The 24231-nt window shown below is 38.8% G+C and overlaps 1 protein-coding gene and 1 long non-coding RNA gene across 5 annotated transcripts in view; one reads left to right on the forward strand and one right to left on the reverse strand.

Annotated features, from left to right (window-relative positions):
* Window positions 1-24231, reverse strand: part of LOC132434894 (uncharacterized) — a 427467-nt gene that overhangs the window by 363038 nt on the left and 40198 nt on the right. The gene's annotated exons all lie outside the window — the stretch shown is intronic.
* The window catches only part of PNPT1 (polyribonucleotide nucleotidyltransferase 1), a 41002-nt gene continuing 30453 nt past the window's right edge, over window positions 13683-24231 (forward strand). Inside the window, exons 1-8 of the mRNA XM_060026561.1 lie at window positions 13683-13851; window positions 18410-18470; window positions 19072-19146; window positions 19865-19970; window positions 20861-20910; window positions 21930-21993; window positions 22095-22142; window positions 23082-23195. Coding sequence (XP_059882544.1) covers window positions 13691-13851; window positions 18410-18470; window positions 19072-19146; window positions 19865-19970; window positions 20861-20910; window positions 21930-21993; window positions 22095-22142; window positions 23082-23195 — 679 coding nt within the window. The 5' untranslated portion in view covers window positions 13683-13690. The remainder of the gene's footprint in view (window positions 13852-18409; window positions 18471-19071; window positions 19147-19864; window positions 19971-20860; window positions 20911-21929; window positions 21994-22094; window positions 22143-23081; window positions 23196-24231) is intronic.

Below are 24231 nucleotides of genomic sequence, written 5' to 3' on the forward strand. Positions count from 1 at the left end.
TTAGCGAACACAGGTACTAATACAGGTCTTTCGTGAAAGTGAAGTGGTGTAAAGCGAACTTCCGAAAAGCCTGGGATACCTGTATCTGGTGTGGTACAAAGTCTCAGTTATATAAAGACACTCTAATCAATAACGATATTTCAAGGGCTCAGAGGTTATATGCCAGGAGGTCGTCAAGGGTCAGTCCTAAAGACCTTTAGAATGTTCAGGGTTTGGGCAACCCAGGCCTGCTGAGTTAATCAGCTTACAGAAACTCAGTAGACTGAAGTGGGCTGAGGAAGACCTCTCAACACATACAACACCTGAACAGCATATTGAAAGACAAGTATCAGCCAGAAGAAATCTAGATGAGAAAACACTTCAAGCAAGTGTAGAAGTATGAGCAAAATCACCAAGGCATAAGTGAGCACGGCTCTTTAGGGGACTGAAAGTAGCTCACCTGGCTGAAGTCCCCTCTACTCACAGACCCTCAAGCTTCCATGAAGCTCCTATTGCCACTCTGCTCCCACCTGTATTTATCCCCTTGCTGGATATCTTTTCACAAACTGGAAGAATGATTCATACATCATCCTGTATTCTTTCTAATCTATTTTTTATGGTATGCAGACTTTTTGCCCAAAGTCTCACAAATAACTTGTATCAAAGTATTGTCTGCATCTATTTTCAAACTCAGAAGCTAAGTATCTGTTATTTTCTTATAACATTTCTCAGAGACAGTGAGAATACTATACCAATGTTACTTCCTGAGTAGGGGAAAATTGTAGGACAGCAGAAAATACAGGAAAAGAGGAATAAGTGTCTCAAAATATAATCTCCCTATATTTGTATGTCTCCTTGCAAATTTCTCAAGAGGGGACAGTCTTCAGCATCATTTGAATTCCCTGTAGCTCCTAGCTCATAAATTTATATTAAGCCAAGTCTGCATGGCCATGCTCCCCTATTCTCTAAAATTAAGTAAAATAATAAATGTGAAAACAGTATAGTGCCTATATCCAATACACAATAAATTATTGTTGAAACTGAACCCTAGTACTTTAAGTACCTTTTCCAAATGTACCTCTTCATCAAAAGGGATAATAATTGGCATGTATACCAAAATCAAGGCTTGAATGAAATATACCTTCTTAACAGTCAAAGCAATCAAACTTTATGAAAGGTTAAAACTGAAATTTTCCATAAGAAAATACTGGAGAGATGGAGGAGTTAAACTTTGATGTGAAGAGTGAAACAAACCTGCCATGAAAAATTAAACTAAGCTATGTATCTAAGGCCAAAACCAAATTAAAGGAGGCCTATTGAGAACTAGGCAGCAGCCTGAAAGAAATCTCTTTTGCCCTCTTCACCCTGGTATTGCCTTGTTAGGAGTCCATGAGAGCCTGTATTTAAGGAACAAAAATGTGCAGGCATTTACTGCAGAAATTGCTCTGGTTTCTCATGCAATGGTGTGGGCTCCATAAATGTTTAATGGAAATAAGAATGATGATTATTGGAAGCAGGAAAAAAAAAAAGACATAGTGATTGTTTAAAGGAAGAGAAAATACAAACATAGATGCACAAATGGAATTCTTGTATGCTTACTAATTTTTGAAAGCTATATGAAAGACTGAAAAAGACAATAAAATATTAAAGCTAATATTACTGCTCAACTTCAAAGCCTCTTCTCTCATAACTGATGCAGGTGTACAACCACAACAAGAGAAGTTTTATTTTAAATGTAAACATTTCAAGGAATAGTGTATGACCTTGAACATCATCTCTTTAAAAGAGAACAGGGGCTTCCCTGGTGGCGCAGTGGTTGAGAGTCCGCCTGCCGATGCAGGGGACACGGGTTCATGCCCCGGTATGGGAAGATCCCACATGCCGCAGAGTGGCTGGGCCCGTGAGCCATGGCCGCTGAGCCTGCGCGGCCGGAGCCCGTGCTCTGCAGCGGGAGAGGCCACAACAGAGAGAGGCCCGCGTACCGCAAAAAAAAAAGAGAACAAGCTGTGAGAAGCTAAAGGCTTGTGATTTTAATGAACGTTAATAATGATAATGTAAAAGCTACTTGGCGCACAATAGTCCATTTATTAGCAACAGCTCACGCCTGTCTGCAGAGCCACCTGTTTCATATCCAAGACACAGTAAGTGTATTTTAATACAAAACCTTAAGTTACCTCAAGATATTCCAAATTTGTATCGATATATCATCTTACCCAGTGAGCCAAAAGTCAAATGTACAGATTGCTTCTCTCCTGATCAGACTTTTGTGTGAATTGTCAAAGGAGACGGAGAAAATTGGGTGAGTGATGGCTCTACATTGTTCCTGACCAAACATTAAAGTCAGCCTATTTCAAAATCAGATCAAAGACATAATTATTCCGTTAAGAAAACACAGAACAAATTTAAGGAGCAAGAGAAAATGTTAATATGGTCTGAAATTTCCACTAGCATAATCAACAGAAAACAACTCCAAAAATCTCCTCCAAATTTTAATCCACATTAATTACAAATGACAAACACAGTTAATATAAGCCATAATGGTCTGAACTCATTTGACTGAGTACGCAATACAGTGTTGGCAAGGTCAGGCTTTTGTGCTCAATTATTGTTCTTTCATGCTGACTTTAAAGAAATTGTTTTGTGAGAAGGAACAATGATCCCACTATCCAAAGAACAACTAACATGAAAATTTATATAACAATCCAATGGAGGTTGCATTTAGTTAGAATCCTAAAGACACACAAAAATCTATTTGTAAGTTAATTCTATTCATTACAATTCTGTAAAACTTTTTCCTAGACAGTTAGTGACAGTGAATGAACGCATCACAAGTGTGGTCAGTATAGGAAAATCCATCCATTAGGAAAAATGACAATGACTAGTGATGGTAGAAGTAACAACCATAATGGTGATTGGAGGTTATCAGGACACCCATAAGACAGGGTCTGGATAGGGTCTAACAGAACCTAGCTGTTTTAGGGTATGGAAAAATTAGGGGTGATCCCCTCATTGGAGCAGACCTCCTTCTGATTCTTCTTTTATTGGGATGGAGGGAAATTTCAGTACACCAAGAAAAAGAGAGGCTAAAGGGATTTTTACTGTCCCTTATTCTCCTCCAAAAAAAGTAGCAGCAAGTATTATCCTTGCATTACCTAACTTGCTCCTACCCTCTGCCTTAAGGTGGGAGTTTTTAGTTATCTAAATGATTCAAAGCCCTAAAACTGCTCAGTTCACTTGGTTCCTGGGGAATATACTGAAGAGATATCTGCTACCTGTACCAGAAAGGCTGGGTGACCGTTCCAAAGGAGGGAAATGTCCAGACCCCTGTTATTGCTTTCCTCTTAGCAGAAAATGTGGGACAGTGGTAATATCCAGTTGCGGCTTTCTTAATAAATCCATGACAATGAGGAACAGGTGTTTCTTAAACTTTTCTTCTACGCTCTTAGTTTAAGTACCTGAGGCCTGTGAATTAAACTGACAAAAGACATATTAAAAAAAGAAAATGCATACAAATTTTACTGATGTTAATATTTTTACATGCACGGAGGCTTCATAGAAAACAAGTGAAAACCCAAAGAAGTAGTTAGACTCAGGGACTGTAACATTTTTAAAAAGTGTGATAAATTGTAGAAAAGCAAATAGAATAAGGAATGGGGGGTTTGGGCTTCTAGTAGTGATAAACTGAGGGAAACGAGTGGAAGATGAGAGTTATTAGTAAGGTTTGTTTATGCAGGTTCATCTCAGTGCCAGCTCTCCATTTCCAGTGATAAGGGTCATTCTCCCCATCCTGATACAGAAGAAGGGGGAGGGGGTTTTATGCCATCTTCACAAAGGGAAATTTATGCCCTATTTCTAGGCAGATAAGGGGAGGGCACAGAACTTTTCTTATATTTGTTGGTTCTCAATTTCCTTCAGCTCAAAATAATCCTTATGCCAACGTGGCCTATTTTGAGGCAGTACAGTCTAGACCACTTCATTACGTATTACATAAACATCTACCATGTATTTTGGGGGACTCTTTTAACTGAAAATGTCAGAAGTCCAATACAAATTCACTCACAAAATAATCTATTGAATCATTTACCTGGAAATGACCCCAAATCCATTAACTGATAAACAGATACATAAATTGTATACCCATACAATGAAATATTATTGTGCCATTAAAAAGAATACTGATATATACTTCAACATGCGTAAACCTTGAAAACAACCACCATCTTTTATTCCCACTGCTATAATTCAAACTTCAGTCCATTGACCCCACCATTTCTCACTGTTCATCAGTGTTCTGACTTCATATTTGGAGCTACTTGTCCAGCCTAGATTTCATAGTCCCATCCTTATAATCACTCCTCTGCAAATATCTCCAACTCCTTTGCCCCTCTCTCCCTCTGTCATCCATGCACAGTGTCTTAGTCAGCTTAGGCTGCCATAATAATATACCATAGACTGAGTGCTTTAAACAACAGGTATATATTTTCTCACAGGTTTGTAATCTAGAAGTCCCAGATCAAGGTCCAGCATCTTTGGCTCCTGGTGAGGGCTCTCCTCCTGGCTTGTAGATGGTCACCTTCTCACTGTGTTCTCACATGGCAGAGCGAGAGAAAGAGCTTTCTGGTGTTTCCTCTTCTAAGAACACTAATCCTATCAGGGTCCCACCCTTATGACCTGGTTTAACCTAAATTACTTCCTTATCCCAAATACAATCACACTGGGGTCTAGGGCTTCAACATATGAACTTTGAGGAAACACATTTCAGTCCATAGCACCTAGAAAACCGCATCTCTAGATGAATCCAACCACGCACTTTCTCCATTCTTGCCCCAAACAGGTAAACTTTGCTAGAAAAAAAATTCACCCAAATGAATAGATTGGTTTCCCTTGAAACTCATGATCACAAATCTCAAAAAGCACACAGCCATGTACCAATGTCTGGCAATCCCATCATGTTTCCTAAGCAGATTCACTTTTCTATCCCCCAAAATAACTTTCTTCCTAAACTTCATATATCTTCTCTTTCCCCCAACCCCCAAATCTCAGCTACTGGCCTTACCTCAAACTTCATTAAAGATACTGAAGTAAGACAAATTTCCTTGATTCTCCCTTAGGCAAGCCTTCAAACTCACCTACATTTTCTCCTATCTCCACCTTCTCTCCCATTTCAGTGAAGGAAACTTTCCTCCCATTATGTGTAAAACAGGATGTTAAATGAGGACTTTTCCTACTGTACCAGAATTTTGGTTAAGGCTCCAAAAATGAAAATAATCAGTGATAATTACCCCAACATTCTACAAGATCCAAGACAGCAGAACCAGTCCATGATTATCAACTCCCATCACCCATTCCAGCCAAAACAGAGGACGCTAACAATTTGGAACTCGAATTAAAGAAAGTTATGTAGGTAGAGACTTGCCAGCCTAGTTAGGAAAGATGTGGCATTTTCCTGCCCTTTCCATGGAGGAATACAGAGCCACCCTGCTCATCCCACCCTCAACCAAACTAAGCAATGGGAGCTCAAGAGAACCACTGAAAGAGAATTAGAAAAATATTATTTCCTTCCCCAACTAAACATTTATTAAGCTATAGAATAGACTTCCCTGGCGTCCAGTAGTTAAGACTCCATGCTTCCACTGCAGGGAGCACAGGTTCGATCCCTGGTTGGGGAACAAAGATTCTGTATGCCGCATGGCACAGCCAAACAATTAAAAAAAAAAAATAGCCCTGTGATGCCATGAAATAGGAGCAAACACAGTAAGAGAGTTCTCAGGAAGGCTTGACATATGTCTCCTAGAGCTGGAGGACTGGAATAAAGAATTTGAATCCATTTTTTTGATGTTTGCTGATGACTTGTAACCCTCACTGTCCCTCTTCTCCTTGTGCCTTACATCTGGGACACTGTTAAGAAAGCTCAAGTGCTCCCTCCTTTTGCAGCAGTGGGAAATTCAAAGCACACAAACCTCTGCCCACCCACACATAGGGACACTCACCCCTGCCCCACTTCATAACCACAATAGAAACTCCAAGCCAGTCTCCTTTCCCGGCTTTCTCAAGCCATTTTCAAATCAGCTTGTGAAGTCTGTCTTGCTTCCCCCATAAGCCTTATTAGGTAAGTAATACACCTTTTCATACTCACTTGGTATGTGGATGGAGGAGGGGGTGGAGGTGTCACATCAGTCTTGACATCCAACCAAATTTTGGGTGAGAGTCCATCCTGCTACTACAAAGTGGTCATACAGGGACATTTAAGGATATGGACTCTAGTGCCTGCTTCCCCCATAAGAGAATTTGGAGGCCAGAGACTGACTGGAGCCACCTGCAATGGCAGGGCAAGAAAAGAGGTCAGTGGTTGAAATAAGCTACAGTGCTACCAGTTTGGGGGGAAAGGATGTGTGAGTTCGTGTGCCAAGAGAACCCAGGGAAGCTATTTTGATGAAAAGCCAAGACAAAAGGATCTCAGCAGTAAGAAGCTGTGCAATAGAACACCAGGAGCAGAAGCTGGGAAGGTCACAAAATGTCACCCAGAAAGTATCCACATTAGGAAACTGTGCAGTTTGGTGGTCTCAGCAGAGGTGGTCCCACAATACACCCCACATCACAGCCAGGTTTTAGATGCCTGCAGTAATGGGGGACATGAAAACCAGACAGTGTCAAATAAGGACTCCATTGGCTCCAGAAACTGAAATCTTTCATCTCTCTCTGCTCTCTCCTCCTTTGTCCCAATCCTGGAAGAACCATAAATTATGGAGGCAAGATGAGGCTAAAAAATAAAATAATGAAAGAACAAATTCTACTTTTTCTTCACCTCTCTGGACTAGTGGAGAGGAGAGGTCTTGAATTACATGTGAGACCTCTGGCTTCTGCTTAGGATGCAGAAATCTTGAAACAGCATCCCATCCTTATAAATAACAACAACTGACAATCTGGAAATTCACAACTCTTCTAGAACCCATTAGAGAGCTAAAATGACAGAGTAACCAGATAATCTGAAACCTAAGGAAAGATAAGAGCCTCCAAAGAGAGACAGGACATGAGCCCTTGCTTACCTGGTACAGTCACCAAAAGACATTGGCAAGAAGAATTCAACTATCATTTTTAACCAATTGCTAAAGGCCAAGTGTGGGCTGCCAAAAGACTATAGAACCCCTGGACACTGCAGATACAAGACGAATTCACAACCACTCACAGGCTCTTCTCCGTGGACCTCACTGGGCACTCACAAAAAAGCCTAGGATGAGAGCAGGAGTCCTGAGAAAGTGTCCTTCCTGGTGCAATCCTGGAGAAGGAGGACAGCAGTCACTGCGGGAAAGGCAGAAGCCCCACTGGATCCTTCTCCCTTACCTTCCCATAGGAAAAAAAGCCTTACCCACTGTGGGAAGGTAAATGTTGTCACCCTAATGCACTGTGAAAACCCACTGCACATGGGAGAAGAAACAACATAACCCTTTACCTCTGGGGAAGAGGCAGAATACATGCTGGGCCCAGAATCACACCTGGAAGAGGGGCTTCAGCACTGAGAATGCTACTCCCACCCAAGATCCAGGGAGATAATACCTTCCTAAGACTGAGGGTTAATCAGAACAGCATACCCCTCAACTCTCACCTCCAGAGTAACATGCTTCTAGTAACAAGTAACGGTGTTCTACTGCTGAGACACAAAAGAGTGAAGAGAGACTCTCTCTGAGGAGCAGGAAAGGGAAGCAGGAAACAGAGGGCATACTCAAACGAGTTCTAAGAGAATTTAATGAAAGGACTATTTAGAGAGGGGAAGGCAGATTCTGGAACTAACAATGAGGAACGATGAGGCACTGAGAGATGGGCAACAGGAGGAAGCTGTTAAGGCTTGAAGCAGCAAGGAGGAGAAACAGTGTAATTGGCGTGATAGCTAGAGTCAAGCAAGCAGGGCCACCTGGAAGGTGCTGCAGTGACAGGCGGAAGCAGTCACTGCCACATCACAAGGAATAAAGGTTCTGTGCTTTTAATTTCTCTCTCCTCTAGTCCTTTGATCTCCTGCTGGTGTCTCCCACTGGCTGACCCAACCAAAAGTCAGAGGGCCAGGAAGTCAGGGTGTTACAGCCATAAATCAGCCCCTTGCGGTACAGGGCAGAGCTGAAAAGGGTAGAAAATGGACGGAGCAGGTGCAAATGGAAAATACCTAGCATAGTACATCCTAGCTTTCCTCCTGCAACAAGGTTGACTCCATTTCCATAGACTTGGCAGCCTCTCCCTCCTTAGGGCTCAGACCCAGGCCTCTTCTTTCTTTCTAACCTCTCTCTAGGTGATATCATGCATTTCCATGGCTTGTGACATCGTTGGTATGCTGATTACTCTTATTACTCTAGGTCCTCTCCTTGAATCAGCTCCAACCATTTTGACAGCAACTGCCACATTCTTGCTTACCACTCTCTAGCCACACTGGCTTTTCCATATGTCCTCACAGAAGCCAAACCCTTTCCCGACTTAGGGGTAACCATCCCCCTGCAAGTGGCTTCTCCCACCTGGCCCCCATGTCTCAGAAGCCATCTCCTTCTCATCCTTCAGGCTGGCTTAAATGTTTCCTCCTCAGGAAGTGTTTCCCTGGGCACCTTATTTGATGTAAATTATGCCTTCATCCCACTATTTTCTATCTTCACATCTGCTTATCCCCTTCTTAGCATGAATCACACTCTAGTTTTTCTGTTTGTTTGGTTGTGTTTTTGTCAATCTCTCATACTATATTGCAAGCTCCATAAAGCAGGGATTTTTATGCCCTATGACTGTCTTGACACCCTTATATCCTCTGAGCCTAGGATATGGTGCCTGACATAAAGCAGGTATTTAATAAATATTACATTGGGACTTCCCTGGTGGCTCAGTGGTTAAGAATCCACCTGCCAATGCAGGAGACACAGGTTCGATCCCTGGTCCGGGAAGATCCCACATGCCGCGGAGCAACTAAGCCAGTGCACCACAACTACTGAGCCTGCGCTCTAGAGCCTGCAAGCCACAACTACTGAGCCCACGTGCCACAACTACTGAAGCTCACAAACCTAGAGCCCGTGCTCCACAACAAGAAAAGCCACCATGATGAGAAGCCTGCACATTGCAACAAAGAGTAGCCCCAGCTCACTGCAACTAGAGAAAGCCCACACGTAGCAACGAAGACCCAACATAGCCAAAAATTAATTAATTAATTAAAAATAAATAAATATTACATTTTCCACGTGCCAGGGACCATGCTTAGTTCCATAAAAATAAGGCTGCATTTAAATCCACATAACAACCCTAAGAGGTAGATATTCTTTTCATTCTCATTTTACAAATGAGGAAAAGGAGGTATAGAAAGGGTAAGTGACTTACCAAGAGTCACACGTTTAAGAGGTGACAGAGGTGAGATTCAAACCTAGACAATCTGATTCCAGAGACAGCCCTTTTAACCACTATGCAGTACCTATTCCCACATTCATTTCCATGGGTGAAATAATGACTATGTGAATTAATAAATAAGTGGGAGGACAGACAGACTGTACCCATAAGTCAGTCTGGGGAAGTCTGAGAAAACAGTATTGAAGCTGAGACTAGAAGACTGAGTTTGCAAGACTGACACTTGAGAGGGGATGTGTGCAAAGCACAGAGAATCATACATGCAAAGGCACGGAGGCAAAAGAGAAGGTGATATGTTAGAGAAGAACAAGTAGTTCAGTTTACTTGGAATATAAAATGAGGAGAGGGGGGCTTCCCTGGTGGTCCAATGGTTAAGACTCCACATTTACACTACAGGGGACACTGGTTCGATCCCTGATCAGGGAACTAGATCCTGCATGCCATGTGGTCAAAAAAATAAAATAAAATAAAAAATGAGGAGAGGGAGATAAAGAAGTAGGGTAGTAAGTCAAAATTGATGAGGCTGAATAGGAAAAAATTTCATAGTCCACACAAAGCAGTTGAGATTTTATCATGTAGATTAAAGATTTAGGAAGCCATAGAAGAAGTTTAATCAAGATGGAGACACAGGGGCTTCCCTGGGCTTCCCTGGTGGCGCAGTGGTTGAGAGTCCGCCTGCCGATGCAGGGGACGCCGGTTCGTGCCCCGGTCCAGGAGGATCCCACATGCCGCGGAGCGGCTGGGCCCGTGAGTCATGGCCACTGAGCCTGCGCGTCCGGAGCCTGCGCTCCGCAACGGGAAAGGCCACAACACTGAGAGGCCCGCGTACCACCAAAAAAAAAAAAAAAAAAGATGGAGACACATTTAGGTTTGTGATTTAGAAAGCTCCCTCTGGCAATGGTGTTGAGCAGACTTTGTTAATGCTGAATATGCTACATTCTTTCAAGAAAAAAAAAATTTCATGTAACCCTTCAGTGTCCGAAGATACTTTTTATTATGTTGCTTAAATATGCACAAATATATAAGAAAACATAAGTTCCTAATTCTGGTAGCTTAGTCATAAAACTAAAATAAATAAATAAATATTTATCAATATTAAACCAAACTACAAACCAAATTAAATTTTAATTAACAATCATTTAATGCAATGGTGTTTTACTTAAATGAAATTGCTACTCAGAGGGTGCAGTGGTATTAACTATTTTGATGCAGCTTCATTGGAGTTTGAAGAAAAGAGAAAAGGAGATCTGAAAAACATTGCTGGTGGATTTAAATTGGATCACCGTTAATGTGCTTCAAGGTAAAGAAACTGATTTTAAATTATATTTTGACTCTCAAACTAGACTTGGCAGAACTATACTTCTAGAATGTGAGGTTCAATTTCAGATTGAACCTCATGGGTCATAGCTTCAGTAGCTACAACCACAAGAATTTAAACATTTTATACGTTTCTTTCTACGTCAGTCTTAAAATGCTTAATGTAAACATAGCCTGATCATCTGTATGACTACTTCATAATAATGCTCTGCCACAAGATTTCACTATCCACATTTGCCTTGGAGTTTATGATCCAATTACTACCATTTCAATTATTTTGGATTGGTGTGAGGAAACAGTTGGGTTTAATGTGCACATTCTGCTTTCTAGCATTTCCAACTGGATGAAAGCTAACCGATCCATGGTTAGTTTCTGAAGGAAAGAAGGTTGTTCAGTATTTCAAACAGAGGAAACTAGAGGGAAAATTAAGAAAAGGCTGAATTACATAAAAAGGAATGAAATTGGGTCACTTGTAGAGACTTGGATGGACCTAGGGACTGTCATACAGAGTGAAGTAAGTCAGAAAGAGAAAAACAAATATCGTATATTAACGCATATATGTGGAATCTAGGAAAATGGTACAGATGAACCGGTTTGCAAGGCAGAAATAGAGACACAGATGTAGAGAACAAATGTATGGACACCAGGGGGGAAAGCGGGGTAGGGTGGTGGTGGTGGGATGAATTGGGAGATTGGGATTGACATATATACACTAATATGTATAAAACAGATAACTAATAAGAACATGCTGTATAAAAAATAAATTAAATTAAAGTTTTTAAAAGGCTGAATCAAAGCTGAATCTACCATTTATTGAGTTGTTGACAATGTGCCATGTACCATGATAAACATCTTACATCCTCTGTCATGTTTAATCTTTACAAAAATCCTTTGAGATTTGTATTATCCATTTCTACAGATGAAGAAACTGAGGCTCAGAGAGATAGGGTCAGACAACTAGCAAATGGCAAAGCCAAGACTGGCACCATTCAGGACTAACTTTGTTACCGATTCCCAATGGGTCGGAGACCTCTCAATGGGTCTATGGGTCCTTTGCCTGGAGTTGAAAATGTCAATCAAATGAAACCAGATTTGGTATAGCACAGCAGAAACTTAATTCATTCATCAAGGAATGGAGAAGGGAGATACTTTGTCATTCGTACCAGTCCCTGAGAGCTAATGGATCCTTGCCTTGATATATCTCTTTATTTCCAAATCACCTGGTGTTTGACAGAGTTGTTTTGTAGCTCTGCTTTAAGAGATATGCAGTGGTCAACTGTCCTGAACCAGCTCTGACTTGACCACAGGAACGCACCTACACACACAAGACCTGGAAGTATCCAAAAGTTACCTCTGCTTAATTACTGTGCTATAATCTCTGCCCAAAGGGAGGATTTGTATTCTGCTAGGCACAATTCATGCCTTGTGCAAAGAAGCATGGAAAACTGCGTATGCCCCAGCTACCCCCAGCTGCCCCTGGAAATCTCTACCCTTTCCTACAGCCCTGATGACTTATCTGCCTATTACCCCTTAAAATTCCCTTACTCCCCTCCCTTTGGGGAGAAGGTATTTTTAGAGCATGAGCTCTCCTTTCTCAATTCCTTAATCAATAAAAGTTTCTGCTGTGCTATACTGAACCTGGTTTCATTTAAGTGGCATTTGCAACTCCAGGCAAAGGACCCATTGAGGGGTCACTGACCCTTTGGGGATTGGTAACAACTTCAAGTCTATGCTCTAAACTACTAGGCAATACTGCCTAAATGAAAATGATTATATAGTACTTAGGTACTCTACCAAAAGGTGATTTAGTATTCTTATTTTATAAATCTAAAATCATGTTGAATTGCGGCAGGTAGATTCTGATAGATTTGTCCTTATAACAGGTCTCAATGGAATGGTCTTGGAAACACTGGCAACAAGGTAAAGTCAAAGGTAGAGGAAGAGGCAAAAACTACTTTAACACTAAATACCTATAAATAGAGTTAACAGTAATCCCTTCTATTGGCATGGAAATTCCAAATCAGTGATAATAGCTCTTGAGAGCAAGGTATAAGGGAGCTGCTTTGCCACCAAATATTATAATTTGTCTGTCTGGAGTTAACACTTTTTGTTCTTAAAACTCTGCTTGAATGTGCATTGGATTTTGTTTGGATTTCTTTGGGGGGGATGGGATTATGACCTTAAAAGAGTAATATGACCCTCACAGTAGAAAAATGATCATTGGTTCATTCCAGGAACCACGTAAAGATTTTCCAACAGGCAGATTAAGAGGGGTGGGAGAAATTTATCCACCCCCTAGAAATGGATCAAATTCAAATTCCAAAAACCTTTTTCATTTTCCAAAACATTTTTTTTAAATAGTAGCAAGCACTTTGCATTTAAGAGTTGGTTTAGAAAGTATTAACACTTGACCAAAACAGGCAGAGGAATAAACTGCTAAATATTATCAGTGGAAAGGAAGATGAATCCAAAATGATCATAAAGATATACAAAATGACGATATAGGTCAACAAGAAGTGAAATTAACTTACTAGAAATAAATTAACGCAAACCTTCGTAGTAATATATTTGTTGCTTGAATTTATAAAATAAAAGCCAGGGCGAAGGAGGGGAGAGAGAAAGATCTCTTTCCATGGCCCACTGCGCAAATTCTCCTAATTCTCAGCTCCCATAAGCCAAATAATAATGTGTTTTCTGATTACTTCTATTACTACTATATTTACTCTACTTATTAAACACTTACATTATTCTAGGACTTTCTTTTAAACTACTATAGCAAAACAAAAAACAACCAAAAAGCCCACATTATTTTTCTAATTGTTGTTCATTGGCTAATACGGAAAGGACTGGTTAAGTCACAATCGCGTTCAGATAGGTTTGGCCCTCTCTAGGTTTCGTAGAAAGCGGCCCGGTATCCGCTTCCCCGGCGTTCCCCACTGCACCGCGGAAACGAAACTGCATTAGGCTCCGCCCACTACCTGCTGAGCAAGCCAATCAGGGCGCAGCCCGGGCTGAGCGCTTGCCGGGTGTCATGGCGGCTTGCAGGCCTTGCTGCTCGTGCGTCTGGCTCCGGCCACTGGGCCATGGTCCCCTCCGTCTGCCAGGGCGGGGTCGGACACTCACCCAGTTGCAGGTGCGAGCACTATGGGGTGGCGCGGGGTCGCGAACCGTGGCCGTGGACTTAGGCAGCAGGTAAGGAACGGTGTGCGTTCTCTGTTCTTTCACAAGGCATCATGACAGGCCAGCCCGAGTACATTCACCTCCTAGAGTACGAATCCGACACCCCAGGTCTCTTTCCCTCTCTTTATCCCAAACCTAAATTCCAAATTTCCCTTTCCGGATTTTGAGTCTGTCTCTTGGCACCCTCCTTCTCGCGCTGTCTCAGCCTCGTGCCCTTTGCTTTTTGTTCCTCCCTTCTGCCCCACTCCGGGCTTCTTTTCCCCAGCTGAGTCTGTCCACTTGTTTTCCGTTCCCTTTATTTTCGGGGACTCCTGGGCTATGAAATGAAAAGATAATGCGTTGATCATTGATGCTTACGTCATCCAATTCAGTTTACTGCCTAAAAAGCTTGGCCTGTATGACCCTGGGTAGAAAGGGAAGGGCAAGGTCAGTTTATTGAACGCCGGTTATATGATACTCTCATGTTTAAGCCTGTAGTAAATGTATTAAAACAGAGGCTCAGAGAAGGTTAGGTAGCTTGCTCAGAGTCAACCAAAGCTAGTACTATGAGGCTAGGTGGATTTTGAACTTGTTTTTCAAACCGTTACTCTCTTTAGGGGTCTGTCTGCCAGAATTCATGTCGAAAATCACTTTTTAAAAACTACCGGATTCATTTTTAGAATAAATAAAACTGCTAATGCTTACTTTATATATCTACACCTTTCACATGTACTTTTAAAAAAACTTTGATCCTAGTTCATACAAAAGCCAGAAAATCTGGCTTTGAATCCAAGACTTCCTCCCTAAGTTACTGAATGATCTTTAAACAAGTTACTTCACCACTTTCGGCCCCCCTCAGCCCTCCCTCTCTGCCCCGCAAATGAAGAGACTGAATTAGATAAAGATTCAGCAAACTTTTTCTGTAAGAGGCTAGATAGTAAATATTTTAGGCTTTGTGGGCTGCATACTGTATCACATATTCATGTGTGTTTACAAACCGTCTAAAAATGTAAGAAACAGTCTTAGGTGAAAGGCTGTAAAGAAACATGCTGTAGTTTGCTGACCTCTAGGCTAGATGATCTCTAAGGTCTTTCCACCTCTGGCATTCCTTGATTTTGATTTTTTGAGGGAAAAGGTATCTCTTCCATTCTTCAAGGACCGAACATTTATTCTTCTCTGAAGAAATGCCCCAGAACATTTTACTCAACAGACATTTCCTATTTGTTAGGCAGGAGGGACTCAAAGCAACAAGATTAGCCTCTGCCCTCCAAATTTTTCATGAATAATCTACTTTGAATCTTTCATTTATTAGTCAACCTGGACCTCTTTTGTAACCTCTTTTTAAACCTGTGTTGTGTGTTGTAACAATGAGATTCATAAATATCATACCTGCTGGGTAAATCAATTATTTTCTTTGTCATAAGTTTGTTGTTTGCAGCAAACTTTTTTGGGTGATTACTATGTACCACATACTTTATACTTGTTATGTGTATTCTTTACAGTGCCCTAGGAGGTTGTATACTACTGTGGTAAATGTATTTAATACTTACAGTAACCTTTGGGGTAACTTTAATTTTCATTTCAACAAGTTATTTTTGAGCATCTACGATATTGAGTTACAAGGCACTAGAGATTGTCTGATGAGGAAGTAAGATAAACAGAGGTTCAGTGCTGAGAAAATCAGTGTGGGAAAGGTATTAGGTATGAACAGCTTGCTGAAGGAGCACAGAGGGATGTTTATCACACCCTAAAGCTTACTGTTCAAGGTGAATCCTGAAAGGCAAGGAGAAGGTAGCAGAGAAAGTGGCAAGCGCAATTGCAGAGAAGTGAGAGAGTGCGTTGAGTAACTACAAATAACTTACTGTGGATGGAGTGAAAAGATGAAATGTGAGTTAGCAACAAAGCAAGGCCAAATCTTAAAGGTGGATGTTTTGTTTTGTTTTGTTTGCAGGGGTGGGGGTGGGGTGAGTTTTGTATCAATACTACTGAATTTTTCTTGGTGGAAGTTGGAGTAAGGTGGTTACATTCCATACCATTTTGCAAGTGTTTCTAAAAATGTTCTTTAAGCATATCTCTCTCCCTGGAGTTCTACTTCCTGTGGCAGATGGCTCCTCTTTTCCCTTCTATCTTCCTAAGCTGCCTCCTCCCACTCTTCTGGCCACCAATAGGATCTCCCTGCTCATCTTATCCTTTTTATTATTTATTTTTTTCAAAAGTATTTTTTGATTAGGTATTCACTCACATGGTTCAACATTTAAAAAGCTCAAAAATCTCTTTCCCATACAGTTCCATAGCCACCCAGTTCCACTTGCCACTGATGTGTTAGCAATCTATTATGTATTAATATTTGAAGGTATTTTATACATAAATGTTTGGCAAGTAAACTGATAAGAGGTAAAATCAACCATGAAATACAAAACTAATAACAGATTTGCACCAAAAACAACTAAAAGTGCATTAACAGAAAATATTACATAGGTCAGTTAGCACCAACTGAGATGAGACAATGGAAAGTAACCACCTGGTTCTTTACATACTATAAATTGCACACACCTGGGGAAAAAACAGTTTAAATTAGGGCAATCACCAAGGCAGGACCATAGGACTATCTGGTGGGTGGTCTAGGATCCCTAAAGGAGACACTGGCTAGACTCAAGAGAGGGAACAAAGAAAGTAGGAGGATTTGGTATTTGACTATAAATCAAGCATGGGTTTGAGAACATTTGGGGTACTGCAGAGCTGGTTTGTTTGCTTGTTTGTTTTTCTCTCACCAACTCATTCAGTCCCCATTGTAAATACAGTCATCCCTCAGTATCTGTGTGGAATTGGTTCCAGGACCCGCCGTGGGTACCAAGATCCAAGGATGCTCAAGTCCCATAGTCAGGCCTCCCTATTCATAGTTCTGCATCAGATGATTCAACCAACCGAAGACTGTGTTTACTAAAAAAAAAAATCCATGTATAAGTGGACCCTTGCAGTTCAAACCCATGCTGTATATTAGCTTTAGAAGCTTTTAACAGTGCTTCCCTGGCTCCACTTCTCTCCTGGTTTTTGATACAATTGGGAAGGCTTATTCTTAGCCAGGATGGATAGTCCACTCCTTGGCTCAGCCTTGTCAGTATCCGTACTCTCTTCCTTGATACACTCGTTTGTCAGTTGGCAGACATCTGGGTTGTTTCCATTGGGGAGCTGTTATTAATAATGCTGCTGTGAAGGTTCATGTGCAGATTTTTACATGGACATATGTTTTCATTTCTCTTGGATATATACAGGAGTAGAATTGCTGGGTCATATAGTACTTCTTTGTTAACCTTTTGTGGAATTGCCAGATTATTTCCCAAAGCAGATGCACCATTTTACATTTCAATCAGCAGTGTATGAGAGTTCCAATTTCTCCACATCGTCATCAATACATAACATCCTAATAGATGTGAACAGTATCTCATTGTGGTTTTGATTTGCATTTCCCTAGTGGCTAATGATGGTGAGCATATTTTCATTATTTGTTGGCCATTTGTTGATCTTCCTTGAAGAGACATCTGTTCAAATCTTTTGCCAGTTTTTAAAACTGGGTTTCTTTTTATTGTTAAGTTGTAAGAATTCTTTACATATTCTAGATACAAGTCCCTTATCAGGTATATGATTTCAAAATAATTTCTCCTATTCTGTAGGTTTTCTTTCACTTTCTTGATAATATTCTTTGAAGCATGAAAGTTTTTAATTTTGATGAAGTCAGATTTATCTATTCTTTTCCTTTTGTTGTGCTTTTGATGTCATCTATAAGAAGACGTTGTCTAACCCAAATTTATAAAGATTTATTCCTGTGTTTTTTCCTTAGAGTTTTATAGTTTTAACTTTTACATTTAAGTCAATAATCCATTTTGAGTTAATTTTTATTTATAATATGAGGAAAGGGTCCAACTGTATTAACTTTTTTGCATATGGATATCCAATTGTCCCAGCACCATTGGTTGAAAAGACTGTTTCTTTCCCCTGTTGACTTTATCTTGGCGCCATTGTAGAAAATGAAGGTGTCTGCAGTCAATCTTGGAGTTTATATTTGGAAAGCAATGAGGGAAGTTTTAAAGGATTTAAGGAGAGAAATGACCTAGTTTGTGTGGTAAAAGGCTACTTTAATCAACAAGGCAAGGGTGGTAAAACAAAAGAGACTAAGGTGGTAAATGGGAAAAACACTTAAGAAGACAGCTTCTGGGGATATATGTATACATATAAATGATTCACTTTGCTGTACAGCAGAAACTAACACAACATTGTAAAGCAACTATACTCCTCTAAAAATTATTTAAAAAAAAAAAGAAGAAGAAAGCTTTTGCACCCCAGAAATACTGTGTCATTCAGATTATCCTGTGCCTTGGTTTCTATGTTTTTCCTAAAGCAGCTCTTAAATTCCCCTGTATCTTCAATAATGATAGTGAACTCTATCCCTTTTTAGTTTGTTTTTTGCTGGTTGGGGGCCTGTGGGGCTTGGTAACCTTTAGTTCTTCTATTAGAATCTTTAATTGCTTTATACTAAGCTGGGAATTGTACTGATGACCTAAGTCCTTTTGTATTGAATTTTTATTTTAAACAGAAAATTAGAAATATCCTCTGGAAAACTGGCCAGATTTGCAGATGGCTCTGCTATAGTACAGGTAAAAAGTCCAAGTTGTTAAATTTTCATCTTAAAAATGGTTATCAAGACTGGTACTGAATATCTTTACAACATCATGTAACTTCTTAGAATTTTGGTATTGGAAATTGATTCAGACCATTTCTAGTGTCAGAACCATTCCAGACAACCAGTGAGTCAGAGGACTAGGTATATTAAATGAACTTTAAGATCTCTTCCAAACTTGGGGTTCTGTTTTATTCTTGTAAACTCTGTAATGCTTTTCTAGAGAAAGTAATTTTACAGGTTTCTTCAATAGTAATACTTGGGAAATTTTTTATAGGCTAAATTTCCTAATAAGAAGTAGAAAATATGATTGGATGTGACTACGCTATCAGTGAGCCTTTTCCCTTTAGTTCTGTTGCTTTTGAAAAACTTAGTGACTATTCTAATACAGATCATGATCATGCAGAAGGGATTAAGATCGGACTACTTGTGAATAATTATTTTCATAGTCATTGTGTCATGGAATAACATTTCTTTTCCCTTCATTTAACTGAGGGAGGATTCAGTCATTCACTGCTTATATGTTAATATCTGATTTTAAAAAAATTTACCAGTGTTGTTGTTTATGTTTAACTAAGTCAGGTGACACTGCAGTGATGGTCACAGCGGTCAGTAAAACAAAACCTTCACCTTCCCAGTTCATGCCTTTGGTGGTAAGTATTTGCTGATTTTTCTGAACTGTAGCATAAATATATATATTTATAGCATAAATATAGAATTTGTAGTATTTTCGTCCACTGTCTAGTGAGTACAAAGTGTAAACTTTGCACAATAAAGGATTTTCCTTAATTGTTTGATACTGAGTCATTAAAAGAATTTAAAATGATTGCTTCATAACCAATTCTCATATTAGTGGTAAGCATACTTTACAAGGTCCAAGTTCATTAAGTTGACAAAAACAGTGGAAGTGCACAAGTACTTTGATGTTTAATAAGCAATGAATTCATTGCTTTCATAAATTTCCCTTTAGTATGAGTCTGCAAGTATATGTTTGGTGAAGAGTAAAGAGCTCATTAGTATTTTATGGCTTCTTTTATTATGAAAAGGGGAATGCAGTTATATCTAAGAGAGGTAATACAAAAAAGGCAATGTCGAACTTGACCAGGATAAGCTACTGTGGGAAGTAGGGATGCTACACAGTCATCTGACTAAGTGGAAGGCTTTTTAAAAATCCATTTGCTGAAACATTTCTATCAGCTCTCCTTTCCCTAAGAGATACAAAACACTAAAAGTAAACAAAATGTTCTCCACTTGTAGTCTGGAATATGCTGTTGCAAGCTCAGGAGAATTGTACCTATATAGAAACTCTTGGGGAATAGTTTGCTACTACAAAAAGCAGTCGAATGAACTGCATTTTCATTGCTGCTTCAGGTTGACTATAGACAGAAGGCTGCTGCAGCAGGTAGAATTCCCACAAACTATCTTAGAAGAGAGATTGGATCTTCTGATAAAGAAATTCTTACAAGTCGAGTAATAGGTAAGATATTAAGATAGAGGCATTAATCCTCTCTGATAAGCCTGTGTTAGTATCTCTTTTCTTCCATCTGTATTCTACAGTATCTCTTAAATTTTCTTTCACTACATTAACACTGCCTAAGATTATTTACTTTCTGTATCCCCTCACTCAAATGTGGGCTCCATGAGAGAAAAAACTTTTTGTTTGTTTAATACTGAATCCCCTATACCTGGCATACTGCCCAGCACAAAATAGGCATTCAATAAATATTTGTTGACTAAATGAATGAATCTCTATTAATCACATAAATTCTGTGGCCCACGCCTCTACTCTGTTGAACCTATCCTGAGTATTTTCCATTTTTATGTTCAACATGGTAATTCCTGAAAGCATTATATTCATCGACTACTGAAATATGTTTATAACCTGTCAAATCTTCGACATCCTTAAATATTGAGGATCATTTGTAGTCTATAGCTCTTCTACCCAAAATTTCTACTTTATATTTATATGCATTCATCAGACACAGAAAACCAAGGAAGGATTTTCTTTTGGTCTACTGTTGGTTAAGTCTCTTTCCTCTGCTTATATAAATAAATAACAAATAAGCAATGAATTCTGATGCCTGTGGAACCAGAATGAAAAGCTGCTCCCCAATTTTACACTTGGGTGCTCTTGCCCTGCTAGTTTTTCATCTTTAGGGCATTATGTATATTAATATTAATATATGTATATTTACTGACCCTGTCAGTAAATTAGTCCAAGGGTTTTGTTTTTGTTATTATTGTTTTGTTTTATTGAATGGCTAGTTATATTATTTTTTAGCTTGTTTAATGAGGGAAAAGTTTTAAACTGTGAAGCAGCTTCTGTCAGTAACTATTTAATGTCTTTTCTTTTTTTGCTTTTGGCAGATCGTTCAATTAGACCTCTCTTTCCAGCAGGCTACTTTTATGATACACAGGTAGGTTCTGTTTTAGGTTTATTTGTTTCCAGGTCAATCAAAAATGACTTACTGAATCTCTATTTAATACTTCCTAGGCTAAACATTATAAACAGTACAAAATAAGAATTTTTGGTGATCCTGTTACATTTTACATTAAGTTTTTTTAAAAACAATAATTTTTAAAAGCTAACATTTATTTGGTGTCAATTTGAGCTGATACCTGAATTACGAGTAGGAATTAGCCAATGTAGGAGTGTAGGAAGATGGAATGGGAAGCACAGAAGCCCTAAGGCAGGAAAGAAGTTGGTAAATCTGAAGAAAGGTTAGAGTGATTGAGGTGGGTGGGGACAGTTCAGGCTGGGCCTTGAAGGTCATATTAGTAACAGACTAGGACAGTTGACACAACTAATCTTTATTACCTATTTTTATCACTGGGTCCTCTAAACCTCTACTTTCTTATATTTTAATACTTTGTGAATATTACTTTCTTTCAGAATAATGACCCATATACTTTAATTAAGTAACTATTTTATGTATTTGAGAAAAATAAATATGCCTTGCAAATTTCCCTTTGCAAGGATGTCACTGCCTCAAGAAGTTATTTTCCTAAGTACATGACATAGGCATATTATTACAGTGTAATTTATTTGTCTATGCTTAGCAAACAGAAGACAATATTTTTATGTAACATTTACTAACATAGCTAACATTTACTGAATACTTTCAACATGCTCAGTATTATAAATGCTTTACGCACAATATTTCCTATAATTTTCCTAAGAACTGTTTAGGAAGATGCTGTTATTTTTCCCTTTTAAAGATAATGAAACTTTCTGAGGCTTAATTTAAGTAATTTGTCAATGGTCAAGCATGTAGTTAAATGATAACCAGAATTAAGGGGTTTGACTACAAAGGCCCTGCTTTTAACCATATAGCGCTCCTATATTTTAGGACAAGATGTTAATCGAAATGATAATCCTCCCAAATCAAGCAGATTTTTTTTTTTTAAGTGCTGTGAATTTTTTCCCTTGCACCAGATCCTTTGTAATCTGTTAGCAGTAGATGGTGTTAATGAACCTGATGTCCTAGCAATTAATGGTGGTAAGTATAAAAATAAAGATTCAAATTATTACTGTTGTTTTTTTTTTTAAGTGATGAAATATTTTTATTTCAGTTCTTATTTTTTTCCTTTTTCCTTAAAGCTTCTGTAGCCCTCTCATTATCAGATATTCCTTGGAATGGACCTATTGGTAAGTTAGGTTTTGAAAATAAGAAACATTATATTTGTTTCAGGAAATAAGAGTAAGCATGCTATAGCAAGGGCATAAATTTATTGGCTCTGAATTATTATTTCTTAGGGAGTTGAATTAAATGACATTCTAAGAAGAGTCCTTTCAACATTTTGAGATATTTTTATCTTTGCTTTGGGTTTTGTTTCTTATAGCAGTATGTTATGGTGTTAAAGATTATTTTGTTTTTAGATACTGTGACTTCTTTGTTGCCTCTTCTGTTAGAGGACTTTCTCTTTTTTTGGACTGGGAAATTGTCAGAGTACATACTCTTTCAGGATAATACAAACATGTTTGTAACTTACAGCTCTTATAAGTTGTAATCATGCAATATACAAATGATTCATCAAGTAAATAATTATTGACTGTCCTAAATGCCAGATACTGAGCTAAGCACCAAAGGAACTAAGGCAGACTAGGCATCAGCAGTACAAGATGAATGAGACAGTTCTTGGTTTCAGCATAAGTGAAACAGACAAATAATTATTGATATTTATAAACAATATTATAAAAGTATAGTCAGAGTGCTAAGAAAATGATAGAGAAGGGCGGGTTTAGTCTTGTGAGGTCAAGCTGTCAAGGAGAGCTCCTCAGAGTTATCGACATTTAAGCTGAACCTTAGTAGGGTCAGATTGTAAGCACTTGCCTTAGAGAAAGTACATTCTAGACCAGGAGAAGAACATGAGCATAATCACAGAGATGTAGAAGAAATGGTGTACTTGAGCAACTGAGTAAGGCCAGAGGTAGGGTGAGGTAGTATAATCTGTGGGCCTTAAATATCATGATAGAAATATGGATTTTACTGTGGTCACAATTGAAGATAGGGATTGAAGCTGTCACTAAGATGTCTTGAAAACTGAGTTTTTATTAAACAGTTGCCAATATTTTAATATGTTTTAGGGGCAGTACGAATAGGAATGATTGATGGAGAATGTGTTGTTAACCCAACACGAAAAGAAATGTCTTCCAGTACTTTAAATTTAGTGGTTACTGGAGCACCTAAAAGTCAGATTGGTAAGTAGTTTAAGTGGTAGATTTATTCTGGATTTTACTTACAAGTTCTGGCTTCTTAAAAATGCATTTAAACTCTTTTTTTGTATGTGTGCTTTGTTAATTGGCCATAAAGATTTTTGTTTTATTGCTGCCCTATTTTGGTAGCGCTCTTGCTTCATATCAGATAATACCTAAAATTATAGACTGTTATACCACGCTAATTGAAATATACAAAAGTCATTATCAAGATAATTCTAGTAATTATTTTTAGACAGATAAGCTAGTCTAAAATTTGAAGTTCCAACTATGGTAGTAAATTAATTGTTTCATTCATTTAAATATGTTAATTTGGCTAATGCAGTCATTCTAAGTCTGTTTATTGTCCTCTGAGAAAGAGGTATCATATTTCCAGTAGGTGGAAAACTAGTAATAAAGTAGAAGAAATGCTCTGACCATGGGCCACCTTCACTCCTTCTACCTAAAATGTCATAATTGCATGAATGAAAATCAGGGGCTGGTTCTGTTGAAGAAGAATGGGCTTTAACAGTCCAAATGACCTTGGTTTGAAACCCAGCATCTGCCGCAGTTAACCATGGACAAATTAATTAAGGTCTCTTAGCAGTTTATTCTACTATGTGACATGTGATGTCTGGAACTTTTTGACAATGGATCTTCTAATGTGGGAACATTTTGATGAAACGTAAACTATTAAACTTTTAGTTCTTTTTCTGTACAATTAATGTACAGCTTCTTCTTTTGGAGTGTTAGTAATAAGTTAGAATTAGGTATTATCAATATATATGATAGACAAAACACATGAAACAGGAGTTGTGTATTGTCTACATGTTAGTTAGGGATTGTGTGGTTAAACTAAATAACAAGGCTTAAACAAGATAGGAACTTATTTTTCTCTCAAGTAACAAAAATTCAGAGGTAATAAGTCCAGGACAATTACAGCAGCTCCATAATGTCTTAAGAAATCTAGATTCTTTTTAGCTTTCTACTCTGCTATCCTCAGGGTGTGGCCCACATCTTCATACTTATGAACAGGCTACCA

Source organism: Delphinus delphis, chromosome 12 (assembly GCF_949987515.2).
Source record: "Delphinus delphis chromosome 12, mDelDel1.2, whole genome shotgun sequence".
NCBI classification, from domain to species: Eukaryota; Metazoa; Chordata; class Mammalia; order Artiodactyla; family Delphinidae; genus Delphinus; species Delphinus delphis.